We start from the raw sequence: 13,738 nt of genomic DNA on the forward strand, positions 1-13,738 counted from the left end.
AGGAGGTTGCTTCTTATGCTGTATTTTTATACCCCTCACCCTCTGTGGCTGAGAGCACCCCTGGGTCTGATTTTGCCTCTGTGTCGTTGTGTCAGCTGTCAGAGGTCCTGGTGGAGATGGGAAGCAATCTGATGCAGGTGGACGAGCAGATCCTGGCCAGGGCTCAGCGGGAAGAGAGCGCCTGCAGCTCCATCGTCCAGTCACTGGAGAGCATCGCCAGGTGGCAACTGCATGGCAACGCCCAGGACCTCTCCATGGTAAGGCCCAGCTGTCAGCTTGGTACCCCAGCACCACCCAGCTCCCTGCCTTATCACTCCCGGAAAACAAAACAAACACAGGAGTCCTGTGTGCTTTCCCTCCCTCTGATTTGTCTTCTCTTTGTTTCTCAAGAGCTCCCGGAACATTGCCATGGAGGCCTACCTGATCAAACCTTCCCACTACACGGGCCTGAGCTGCACGGCCTACCAGCGGAGCGAGGGGGCAGGGGCAGGGGCAGGGGGCAGCCATGTGGGGCAGGAAGGAGCAGAGCCTTCCCATGAGCAGCAGCTGCGTTTCCGCTGTACCGCCGGGACCCACAATGCATCACTGCACTCCTTCCCTCTCAAGGTAATCAGACAGTCTTTGGGTGTATTGCCCTTGTGTGTTATCATACTCCTCCTGCATGAAGGTAACCTGAGATCGGTTCTCTCCTTCCATGGTTATTAGATAACTGTCATTATTATTTGACTGTTATTATTTTATTTATTTAACTCTATTCCTTTGCAGATTTTGGCTATCCAAACCTCTCCTCCTGTTCTCTTACCTGCTGCGTGCCCATTTCCTCCAGGTCCCTGCCCCTTCTCTCCTACTCTGTCTTCTGTTCCCCTAACGCTTTATTTATCTGCTACTTTCCCTCTCTCCCTCACACCTGAAGAAGGCTCCACACCCAAGACATCGTGTCTCTTTTCATTTCCCTTCAGCAGGGACCTGTTCCTTTGCAGGAACGCAAGCTGACGCAGCTCCCTACTCGACTGTCTTCGATTCTTTGGCTGCGCCTTGGTTGTAGTTCAGCAATGGTGGTGCAGTGCAGTGATCAGACATTAGACGTGAAAGTGAAAGAACTCCGATCTTCGGATCACCCTCTCAGTCCTCCTGTCCCTCTGTCTCTGGTTCCAGAACAGCGTGGCCCTGGCGTCAGTGTCTCTCCCTCCCTCTCTCTTCCCACCGGCCGCCCCCCCGGACTGTAAGCTGCAGTTTCTGGCTTTCCGAACCGGACGTTTCTTCCCTGTCACTGGCAACTCCAGTGCCCTGGCAGACCAGACCTGGCGCCGCAGTGTCAACACCCCTGTCATCTTTGCTGGTTTGGGTATGAGCTGTTTGGATCTGTACAAAGTCCTGACATATTAAAACGAGCAGCCTTAGCACAGAGATAGTAATTGTGCACCACAATACCTAGAGCAGAACATGCTGACTCGTCACCATGTGACATACAGTAGGTTGGCCTGGTGCATCAGGTTTGGTGAAACTTTAACAGCTAAATGATTTGTATCTCGCGTTTCTCATGCAAGAATGTCATGGAGGGATGTATGTGAAAAATTAAAAAATCAATTGCAACATGACACATCTCTGTACTTCATACGAACCAAAGAGAGATCTCACAGGCGCTGCTCATGATGTATTTTGGCACAAGAAAAACAACTTTTGGAATGGGACGCAGCACAGCATGCACTGGGCAGGAGCATTTCAGCTTCTTGATGGCAGCCTCCATTTGTCTGTCCCTGTCTGTCAGATGGGTGTCAGATGTGGAACGAGTCGGAGCCCGTTGCTGTCTCCCTGCGCCACTCGTTCCTGGGCTCAGCCCCTGTAGCCGCCCACTGGAGCTTCAGTGCTGGGGACAGGCAGGGCGGCTGGAGCCAGGAAGGATGTCAGCTGGTGGCCAGCGACTCCACTGTGTCCACCCTGCGCTGTGCACACTTCAGCAACTACGCTGTCTTACAGGTAGGTAGTGTGTCCTTTCTCCCTCCCTTCTGGTCTTTCAAAACAAGGAAGTCCGTGGCAAATGAATGTATATCAGGGGCCAAAGATAGGATCAGTTAGATCTCATTCAGACTTCTGCAAGAAGTGCTTTAACAGCAGAGCTAGGCTTTTCAGAAATCGCCCTTCTCTTGGAACACTGAGCATCCTCTTCTGAAAGCTGCTAGGCCATTTGTCAAAGAATAATTTAAACTGTCCTGCTTATTTTGCTTAATCCGAAAATGGCCAATTCCTGCAGAAGGACTTTAAGAGAGGTATGTCCATTCTTTTGCTATGTATTTCATTCATTTCAGAAGACATATTTCTGCATCTCCCTGATACTGGTTTCAGAAATGCAGTGAGTATCCCAAAAGCATAGTGTACAAGCCAGGGCTGCTACATTCTGGATAAGACAGCAGGCCACTGCTGGTTACACTCGCACTTGGACAGTTAAGAGAGACCAGCTGACCTAGCCAGTGTATTGCTGGAGGATGGAGGAAAATCAGAGCATCCAGAGAAAAACCTAATTGTGAAAAGAACAAGTAAACTCCATAAAGAAGGCACCCTAGTCTGCAATTGAACCCAGGACATCACAAGTTTAAGATATCAGCACCAACTGCCATGCCACCCCACTGTATATTCATGTAGAACATTGTAAAGGTATAGTACTTTTATTAGTTAAGTGGAAAATAAGTACTGAGCTTAACATTGTGCTGTATAGGATCTGTAGCTAAATTGCAATATTGGAAGTGCAGAAATTCATGCACTGTAAATGTAAACAATCGTATTCTATTTGAAGCTTTATGATTCGAGGCAGGCTGTTGTCCAAACAACATTTGAAGCAGGCTCTTGTACAAACGGTACACCAAATATTTAACTTTTCTTCAACTTTGCACATGAATCTTTGTAAACCTACAGAAAAATAAGACGACAAGCTCCACATGTTCAGCAGCCAGTGCTGGCTTCTCTGCAGCTGCAGAGCGAGGTACCCCAGTCTCTTGTTCGTGCGCCCTGCGGCCCTGTTTCCTGGGCATGACGCTGGCCTGTTTCTCTCCAGGATCTGCCCGAGTTCCCCAGCCTCGCTGCAGTGCCGGTGGAAGTCCTGCACCCTGTGGTCTACACGTGCACGGCCCTGCTGCTGCTGTGTCTCTTCACGGTGATAATCACATACATCCTCCACCACAGGTACCCCTCTCACGCCTCGATGGGCCCGAATGTGCAGATGTAGACTCCAGAGCACACCCCTGCACTTGAGTGGTGAATTCATGTACTCCTCTCCTGGCATCCACCAGTATGGTTTATTGTGGTAAACGTGCAGGGTATTTGCAGTTTTCCCATGCTACCTTAAACCATGATTTTTTTCTTTAATTTTCATCTAATGTTTTTAAGGACATCAGGAACTTTAGAACTCCATGGTGGCATTTTTGTAGCAGCAAAAATAGCACTAGCATTAAAGAAAAACTGTATTTTACAACTTCACAATGGGACACACTTTTGCACATTGTCTAATCCCCACCCCACCAAAACAAATTAAATGCAATTACTTGTGCTTCAGCTTGGGGGACATGTTTCCACTAAGAAAGGTAGACTGTGCAGTATAAAGGTATTATCTACAGTATGTAATGATAACATGAAGCACTGTCTAACACGCCCTTTACACTCCTCTGTCATTCCCTTCAGCTCCATCCGCATCTCCAGGAAGAGCTGGCATGCTCTGCTCAACATGTGCTTCCACATCGCCATGACGACAGCTGTGTTTGCCGGTGGCATCACCCTCACTAGTTACCCAGTAGTGTGCCAGGCAGTAAGTCTGACCAAGTGATTTACAGCATGTCGTGGGAATGTTAGAGGGAAAAGACTTGTAAGCCGAAGGAGAGGTTCGCCAATAAATTCATGGAAGACAGTCAGAACACTATGACCAATATCTCTGAGTAAAAAGTGAGAGTATCTTTTCCTCATAGGGAATAAATAGTACAGAACTGTTCTTGGTTCTCCAGGGATTTAAGGATTAATGATTTATTCCTCTTTTAGGCATATAGAAGATTAATATATTTTGGCGTATAGGAGTTAAACTGCTTTGGCATTCTCCAAAGAGCTGAAGAGTGGGCAAGTCTGTTCGACCTGGAAGGAATCTTGATTTCATTCACTAAGTGAAATCTGTCAAAGCTTTCTGGAGAAACCCCTAGTCGGACTGCCAGAACCCCTCGTGTGTTCATGTAGTAAGGTCCTGCACTGATGGTCACTTTCCTGTCACTCTTTTCACTGGGGGAGCTTTGATCATGGCCGACGTTCTGGATCTGATCAAGGACTGTGTAAAACGCCCCCGCCTCTCTCCTCCTCTCAGGTGGGGATCGCTTTGCACTACTCCTCCCTGTCCACGCTGCTCTGGATCGGGATCAGCGCCCGGGTCATTTACAAGGAGGCGGTGTGGCAGTCACCACGGCAACCGGAGGACGAGCTGCCTGTCCCCCCCACGCAGCGCCCCATGCTCAGGTCAGTGATGTCATCAGGCACCCATCAGGACCCATGGGCAGCGTGGGCAAGTGATATAGCTGCACGTGACCGAGTGTGGCAGGAGGCAGCACGGCCCCAGGACAAGAAATAAAAACGCTTACAAAGCATCGTGCTGCAAAATTCAAAAATCCTCCGTAAAGCAAAAGCATAGAGAAACACCATGTGGACATTCAAAAGCATAATATGCCTAGGGGTGGCAGTGGGAGGCATGTCTCTTTGAGGAGAGGAATGTACAACGAATGGATTAGCTGAGGCAACGAGATGAGGATCATAAATCTTGGCTGGGTGCCTTTGCTGTCACCCATTCCGCACTTCTGTTTGTGACCTCCTGCTGTGGAGCTGACCTTTCACCTTTCCCAACTCTCCTCTTGCACCCCACTCGATTTCAGGGTCACATTTCTAATGTCACTGGCCTGGGGGGGGGATTATAACCCCCCGCTAAGATATCCTACCATTCTGTAACTTGACAAAAACGGTTCTGCAAGAATACAGTGACAGTGGAGGCCATTGTGACACGCTACAAAGGTAAAAGTGGAAACCTGAGAACTAGCATGTGTTAGTCACAGGGCTGCCCATGGTTATTAGAACACAACAGCTGTAGACCACTGAAAGGAAGCTATTGGCAGTTAGAATGCTTTGGAGTTCTCCAAAGAGCTGAAGAATGGGCACGACTGTTCCAGCGGGAACCCTGATTTCACCAAGTGAAATCTGTCCAAGCTTTTCTAGAGAAACCCCTGGTCTGACTGCCAGCACCCCTACTGTGTTCATATGAAAAGGTGATAAGCTACTTCTTCTGCTCAGCTATGAATTAAATAGAATTCCAGTGCAGTAGTGCCTTACTGTAATAGCTAATCTTGGTAAGTCACAGTACCTTAACAAAAGCATAAGCAACACTTCTCCTTTCCTCCTTTTTACTACGTTAACAATACATACTGTATAATAGTGATAACTGAAGGAGGGCAGAGTTTTCTCCAGTAGAGATAAGAAGTTGTAAGAACTGAGGTAAGTAACATTAATACTGCTCTGCTTTCCTCCTCTGTGTTCTTCTCCTCACCCTCTTGTCATTATGCCCTTCCTCTTCGCTGCCAATCTCTGCCATTTCTCCACCTCTCCTCTGTCCCCCTATCAGGTTCTACTTAATCGCAGGAGGAGTGCCTCTGATCATCTGTGGAATCACCGCAGCTGTCAACATCAACAACTACGGTGACGGCAGCCCATAGTGAGTCACTTTTACACACTGATACTCAGGCACCTAGCAACAGTGTGTTTAGAATTAGTGCCTACTGAGATTTAGTTCCAGCTAGGAAGAACATAAACCCAATCAAATCAAGTGTTTTAATTCATGCATTAAGTTAGCAGCTCTGAATTTACAGCAACAATTTCCGGAAAGGTTCAATTCTTAGCCTCCTATAAGCCTAAAAAAGGGAAAAAAATCACTCATCCTTAAAACTCAAGAGAATTATGAACCATTTATTCCCTATGAGGAGAAGATAATTTCACTTTTCACTTAGATACTGTATATTGGTTATAGTGTTGTGAGTGTCTTCCGTGAATTTCTTCTTCAGCTTACAAGTCTAACGTTTTTTGTTTCTGCTTTTCCCCTAACAGCTGTTGGTTGGTGTGGCGACCGAGCCTGGGTGCCTTTTTTGTCCCAGCAGGCTTTGCAGTTCTGGTGAGCTGGGCCTACTTCCTTTGCACTATCTCCTGCCTGCACGGTCCGAGGCATCAGAGTCACAAAGATCTCCCTGGGTCATCGTCTTCCAACTCCTCACCCCTTCCTGAGAGTAAGCCGGCACTGGGAGGCAGCGCCAGTCTGCTCTCTACAGACTCTGTTGTTGGTGCTATGCATACCGGGATGGCCTTGGAGGACCAGTATTCTTTGAAGGCACAGTTCTTGGCAGTGGTGACCACACATGTTCTGTATGTGGCACTGTGGAGCTGTGGGGCACTAGCAGTGTGGCAGGGAGGGAAAAGCCAGCTGTTGTTCAGTTGTATGTATGGAGTGGCTACCACAGTACTTGGCATCTTCCTGCTGGTGCACCATTGCCTACGCAGGCTTGACGTCCAGACCACCTGGTTGAGATGCTGCCCAGGTTACCACCGCTCCCAGCCTATACCAGCCTATCTGCATCCTTGTACTGCTGGCACAGGAGCACAGACCAACACTTCAGAGCGTGGATCTCAGATCTTTGTTGGCTGTCTTCCTCCGGGGGAGCCCCACAACTCTTCTTCAGCAAGATCTTCCTCCACCCCAAGTGGAATCAGTAGTCTGTCTGGTCCAGGACCCTGCAAGCTCACTAACCTGCTACAGGTGGCACAAGACAACACCAACAATGCCACCCGTACCCCCAGTGCCACCAACACCAACACCAGTACCAGCACAGAGAATAACGTCAAACATGCTAACAACAATCTGCTGTCAACAGCAGGTTCTGTAGCCCCTGGTCAACAGCAGAGAAGAAAGGTGGGCAACAGGACTAAGCAAGGGGCATCTGGTCTGTATCACCATCGAGGGGAGGGCAGGGGACATTACCGTCTAAAAGCTCTGCGTGGTGGAGGAGGAGGGGGCAGCTTGGGTGCCTTGGCGCCTCTGGGTGTGGAACAACTCACCACTCCCCAGCTAGGCCACAAACATGCTTCCAGTGAGAACGGGAGCATCCACAACAGCCAATCAGAAAGCCACACCAGTCCACTGGCCAACGGGTGGCGGGTGGGAGAGGCGGCCGCTACCAGCTTCTCTGAGGGCAGTGACGGGGGCAGCAGCGGCAGCCGACAGAAGCCCTTTCCGCTGCTGCCCTCTGTAGCCAGCAGGGTGGCAACGCAGGGAGCTCAGAGACGCAGCGCCAGCCGGGATAACCTCAAGCTGGCGGCGGCCGCTGAGAAGGAGGCCAAACGCTGTTCCTTCCCACTCAACAGTGGCAACGGGAACTTCTCCCCCGGGACCAGTCAGAATGGGACACTGAAAGGTTCAGGGCTGGAGCTGGACACAAGTGGGACAGAACATTCACAGGTGTCAGTGGGCATGAAGAGTGGCATCTGGAAGAGTGAGACCACTGTCTGAATGACAGTCATCTCAGAGCAAGACTCTTGGACGTTTTAAATAAATCGGGCTGTTTCAGCCCACACTGTTCACCTATATTGTGGTCACGGTCATGAACCACAACCAGTCAAGGGAAAAGGAACTACAGAATCCCTTTCAATCCACCAGCACTGGACAATTTTGTAGAAACAGATTGATATCTATATAATCAGTTAAGGAAAGATGTCTGTGAATCTGATATGAAACCATTGCATTTAGCTCTGTGCAGACTTGCCTTTCCACTGTTTCTGTGAAGAATTGCCCCTATATCCGTCCTGAAGTCATCACCAAGATGTACCTTCAGATTTTGGTCTGTGTGACCACATTTTGATCCTGGATTCAGGATTTTGAGGACATGGTTCAACGGTATATTCTGAAGGTTATATCTTTGCTCCAAGTTAAAAAGATTCACTGGTTGGTCCTCGTTGCTCTAGCTGAGAAAGCACCTGACTTTGAATAACAAATGATTGGAACGGTCAGTCCTCTAGACTCAATCTGCCCTCCATCCATTTGTTTTAGCTTGTCTGTGTAAACTCTTTAGAGTCTCTGACACATACAGGGAGGTGCTGAGGAGGGAACTTATTGAAATGGAATGAAAACTAAATCCAAACATTTTGCGGAAAAGAATGATGGCTGAAAAAACGAAAGCTGAAGTTCCTAGTTTGTGTTCCCAGATTCGAGAATAGCTGATCCATGAACTTCCTTCTAAAATTCTTTACTTCTTTACACATTTTCAAGAACTTCCATACATCTGGGATAGCAAGTGTTAATATCAATATGACATTTCATTTTAAAACAGAAAGGAGATCTCAGAAGGCCTCCTTTCTTGTGTATTAAGGCACGTCAGATGAAAGGGAAACTAAGCGTCTGTTTTGCAAATATTGTATACACATTTGGGGTCCCTAAGTGGTTGGTGGAGTCTGAGCATTGCTGTAGATAGATATGAACAAACAAGAGAGAACTTCAATTAGATTCTAAGTGGACTGACAAAGAGAAACTACACCTCCTGACCCTTCTATATCTCTGCCCATTCCCTTGCCTAGGTAACAAACAATGCTATAAGTAATAAGAGCGATTTCAACTTTGAGGGTGTGCATTCATACATTAGAATTAATTGGTTTACTGACTGTAGCTACAAAAGAATCTAATACAGTTAGTGGGAAGAATAATGGTAACAATTCCAAATACCTGACAACTAATATTATACAATGATTTGCCTAGAAAAGGGAAATAGTTTATTCAGAAAGGGATAATGGCAATTAGAGCATTGCACAGGATACTGTATGTATCACAATCCAATGTCTCTCAACAGGGCATTTCTAATGGCAAAACATTTTTGGAACTTTGGATAAATAGCAATGTAACAACCCCTCCTGCCAAGAAGCTGACAATCAGAGCTACTTTGCTAGTTACAGTACTGCTCAGGTCGACTCACTGTGTTTGCGGTGTGAGAGCAGCCTATAGGAACGCTACAAATAATCAGGAAACATACTGTACCTGGTCTTCTGATGCTTGGCTTTACTCAGCGAAGGAGGTCGTAATGGGCTGTCACTGCTCTAATGAGGCAATGTCTTCATCCGTCTCTGTTGTGCATTATTATAGAGATGGTGGTTTTCTATAAGGGAATGAAGAAATATTAGTAATCCATGGATTTTTAACTCCTGATTTGCATAATTGGACAAGTTAAAGCTTTTCCTTGATCTTAAGAAGATGGTTAGTTAGATACACCTATCAAATCTGCTGGATGCGCCCGTTGTCAAGTATGTATATACACTTTTATTAAGTAAAATGGATTGGGAGACTCCCGGAAGGATTCGAACAGGGCATTGGGAAACTGAGCATTGTTTCTACAATTCGAACAGAAGCCCTTGCAAGGGGCAGAAGGCAGAGAGATAAGATTGAGTGAGCTTCCCTGCATTGGGGTGAAGCAACCTTGTCAAGATATCAGCTTTTATTTAGGAATCAGTTGGCTGCTCTCCTTATCTCCTACAGATGTGCTCTTTCTGTTATACAAGGAGCCTCCAATTCTGGTTCTGGAGGGCCAGAGTGTCTACGTTTTTTCAGTCAAGCTGGACACTTAACAATCTCAATCAAATTATTGACATGACTGGACCAGTTTTACCAACTGCTCTCAGGTCTTATTAGGTGTATGACATACCAGTCCTCTAGGGTCATGACTGGGGACTCCTGCCTTATACATATGGAACCAAGCTCCTGCTGTTTGGAACTGAAGGAACCATACCGCCCCCTGCTGGAAGCAATGGTGCAGTTGTCCTTGCAGTGGCAACTGAAAGGATATGGAATTAAAATCAATGGACATTTTCTACAGTTGAACTCCCCCCCCCCGATCTGAAAAGGTTTTCCAGATCTCTTTAAAGCAACAACACAATTAATCTAATAACCAGTTGGTTTAGCTAATTAAGTACTGGATATGAATAAAAACCTGCAGGCACAGCAGTCCTCTAAGACAAAAATTGGATAGCCCTGCCTTAAACATTTATTTTTTGTGTACCATGATTGTTCTTTACAGAAAGATAACTCCTCCCAACAGCTATTAAATCCAGCAACTGACAAAGCTATGTCATTTCTGAACTTCCAACATGTCATTGCAGGCACTGCCTTATTTCAGCCATGTCATACTCCACTCCTACAGGGCTGATGGGTTGTCAGACATTGCCCTCATCTCCGAACACTCTTTACTGGAGTGTTTTTTTTACTGTTTTGTTTTCTTATTGTACATCTTGAGTCCCATGGTGGTCTTGTACAGTCGATCCCTGAACGATTTGAAATGTAGAGCCCATAGAAAACAGCCTTTCTTGCAGCTTTAAATTAAAGTTAAAACATGTCCAATCTGTCTAGTAAATGGGTTTCATCAAATGATCTGAAAAATCAGAAGTTCTTGTATTCCTTATGGAATGGTGTTTGACACTCCTGTCTCATAGAATGTTGCTGCCATTGATGTTTACATAATAAGCATGCATTAATATGCAATTTGTATACACTCCTATAAAGCTGTAGCGTTAAAACTCTTAGTAGGCAAAATAGGGCACTTGCGGTATTCTGTATTGCTGCAGAACACTATTCTGTCACCTGTAATTATATAGCTGATCCTTGCTTAGGTTAGTCAAGCAGTGTTTTATGAAGCCAGTCTGTTCAGGGAAATTATCGTGCCAAAGATTTTTGTTTTTATTATTGTTTGTTTTGAAGATGCTAAATAGCTTGATTCATTTGCAAAGCAAAAACAAAATGTAAATATATTTTTTAATTCATTTCTTTTTTATTGGCCATGTCAGCCTTGGAATCTCCCTTTAAAACTCCGGTCTCTGGTAGGGCTGCAGAAGAAAGGAAAAAGTCATTTAAACAACCTACATTATTACAAGCTGTTAAACTCTTCACCCTGGCATGGAAACCATTTGGTATAGAAACATGCTGCAGCTTTGACCCTCTTTACTTGCAAACTACTGTTTCATTGAACATGTTAACTTAGAGAGTATTTTTCTTTGATAGGTACCACTGTGTCTTCACTACATGCTCTGAAAGTGTAGTTTGGCTTAGAAACAATATCCATCCTGACTTTGACAGGCATTCGGAGAGGGCCAGAGAGATTTTTATTCCTGCTTCAAGGGTCTGGATTAAATCGAAATTTCAACTTAATCACAAATTCTAGGTGCCAATTGATGGGTGCTTTCTGTTAGGCAGTCTCCTGCCTGCATCTACTCAATGGACAACCTCCAGAAAGTTTCAGGATTTAAATTTGACACTGGCAGATGTCTCCAAGATTGTACAGAATATTGGCCAAGGTCTCAGTTACATCATTGATCCAGCAACAAATATTTAAAGTTCTACCAAGATGTTTTACATTGGATGATATATAATACAGCCTTGATCCAGTTTTTCAGTATCTGCAGCCCCCTGGCTCTGAGTTTCAAACCCTCGATTTAAAGTATTTAAAAATTAACAACTATAGAAGGAAGAGTACACGTCATTATAATGGAGGATTCAGGTTTCATTTAATTTGTTTTACTTCAGCTCTCATTTCATTAAAGCCACAGAGTTATGTTATTGAACTGCTTTATGAGCTCTTAACTGAAAACTCAACAAAAAAAAAGGAAAATTTAACCGACCATAAAATTGAAAAATCTATGGTTTTGTAGTTCTCATTTCTGGGTGAACAGGGGGAGATTTCAAGATTAAAGTGCGTATTTATATTTTTTACCTGAAGACAATTCATTATGTATATTAATAATAAAGCATTTTTATATAATATATTTCTTCTAGAATCCGGACAGTGCCTTATAAAAGATTTGCTTTGTCGGTTGTTTATTTCAAAATAAAGATTTTTTTAAGCTATGTATGCATTGTGTCACTGAGAAACTTCCTCCCTCCCATCTTTTGTTTATTCTGAATGTTTTTTAAAAAGCAATACTTGAAACTGAGCACAGATTCTTGAATTCCACAACATAAGGCGGGCTAGAATGTTAGGTTGTATGTTTTGAACAATTCGCTCTTTCCCCGCTATCAGTGGGAACCTCCCCCTGCTGTAAACAGACGAAACAGCTCCTAATAAGGACCTGCTCTTAGCAGCAGCAGCGCTTAAAGCCTCTACCGTCTGTCCGTGGCACCACAGATCCTAGACGTTTAATGTTCCATATAAATTAAATCAAGATAAGCCCGTAATGTCAGGACAGCTAGTGTGAGGGTCCCAGCGTAGCGCCAACATCTGTTGAGCTATAGGGAAGACCAACCCCACAGACCCCCTTCTGTTACAGACAGAAGTCAAGACCACAATTATCATTTAGTAAGACAAAAGACCAAATTAATAAGGAGCCTCCTTATTTTAAGAACACCGGACAAACCAGAAAATAAAACGTCAAAACTCATCCACATCCGGGCACGTCCAGAACAGAATACAAAACGGGCCCACGGCGCCCCCTAGGAAAGCATCCCATTGAAATTGTAAAGTGTTTGCTGCGCTATGAAGGAAATGTACTTTTCGATGTATCGATACAATGCAATTAATCGTGTATGTACTGATTTCCTCATTTAGAGAAGGGCGCAATTAGTAATTTGATTCTTGACAAGACCGTATCAATTAAAGATGAACGACACTGCAATTAAAACCGAAATACCGTTTTAATCAAAGTTTAGAACCCCCCCCATCGGAATTAAAAACTCACTGAACGTTAATTTTGTATTAAAAGCTAAGCATAGCCTGGAAGGGCGTAGATGTACGTATGTGAGTGCTGGGGAATAATACTACGGCGAAAGTTTCACCTTTAGGGATTTTGTGCAGTGCTTGTAGATCCGGCTAGATTTTTAATTGAAAGGTCAGTCACAATTGTATAACCACTTACATCCTGAAACACATATTTTCTTTTTACCCTGGCCTCATTGAGTTGCATAAAAGCGTGAAAAAAGGCACATAATTTGTCAATTGTATTTGCCTTTCGCGGTAACGACCACTTTTTCACCATTTAAGGCCGTATTTAGAATCTGACACGGAGGACAGAAGATGGCGCTGGTGTCTCAAAATTGCGGGCAGTCGGTTCCCTTCATGATGTGTGGTTCACCGTGACTAAAAAAATCTGAAATCTTATTTTAGTGGTTTTATTTGCTGTGCTTTTTTGTTGTAGACAAAAAAAAAAGGCAATAGTAAAAAAAAGTTAAGAAAGCGTGTTATTTTTAGCAAGATCATGCGGCTTCGTCTGGGGGTGATGGCGTTTCTTGAATTTACGATGGTAACGTATTGACCAAGCGACTTTATGTGAATGGAGAGCAGTTATTCCCTGACTCGATCTTTCTGCTGGCCGGGTCACAAAAAAAAAGAATAAGCTCACGACTCATTATGTTCGTCCTAAATAAAAACTACAGTATTTCACAGTCACAGGACAGTGTGTCTTTCCACCTTAATAGGAGCCTCTCGACTGTCCAGTGAGAGCGCTTGTCTTTCAGAAATGATAAATTGTAATTTAATCTCTTACTACTTTTTAAATGCTTGTCGTTTTATTTATTTAACCACGTAAATCGAATGAGAGCAAGCAATAATAACTTGGACAGCATCCATGGTTTCAGCAGAAAAGTTACCGGGACAAATTGAGTGCGCTAATGGTCAAGGTGTGCCGACAGCTCTGTGCTCCCGTATCTTGAACCCAG

The 13,738-nt window shown here is 44.8% G+C and overlaps 1 protein-coding gene across 1 annotated transcript in view; it reads left to right on the top strand.

The window, feature by feature from the left end:
* Window positions 1-11,935, top strand: part of adgra2 (adhesion G protein-coupled receptor A2) — a 57,108-nt gene extending 45,173 nt beyond the window's left edge. The window contains exons 11-19 of the mRNA XM_088624076.1: window positions 96-257; window positions 391-606; window positions 1,156-1,345; window positions 1,769-1,977; window positions 3,050-3,177; window positions 3,673-3,796; window positions 4,337-4,485; window positions 5,636-5,725; window positions 6,115-11,935. Of these exons, the coding sequence (XP_088480202.1) occupies window positions 96-257; window positions 391-606; window positions 1,156-1,345; window positions 1,769-1,977; window positions 3,050-3,177; window positions 3,673-3,796; window positions 4,337-4,485; window positions 5,636-5,725; window positions 6,115-7,567 (2,721 nt within the window). The 3' untranslated portion in view covers window positions 7,568-11,935. The remainder of the gene's footprint in view (window positions 1-95; window positions 258-390; window positions 607-1,155; window positions 1,346-1,768; window positions 1,978-3,049; window positions 3,178-3,672; window positions 3,797-4,336; window positions 4,486-5,635; window positions 5,726-6,114) is intronic.
* Window positions 11,936-13,738: the final 1,803 nt, after the last annotated feature.

The sequence above is a fragment of the Lepisosteus platostomus genome, chromosome 3, assembly GCF_059453375.1.
Source record: "Lepisosteus platostomus isolate fLepPlt1 chromosome 3, fLepPlt1.hap1, whole genome shotgun sequence".
Classification (NCBI taxonomy): domain Eukaryota; kingdom Metazoa; phylum Chordata; class Actinopteri; order Semionotiformes; family Lepisosteidae; genus Lepisosteus; species Lepisosteus platostomus.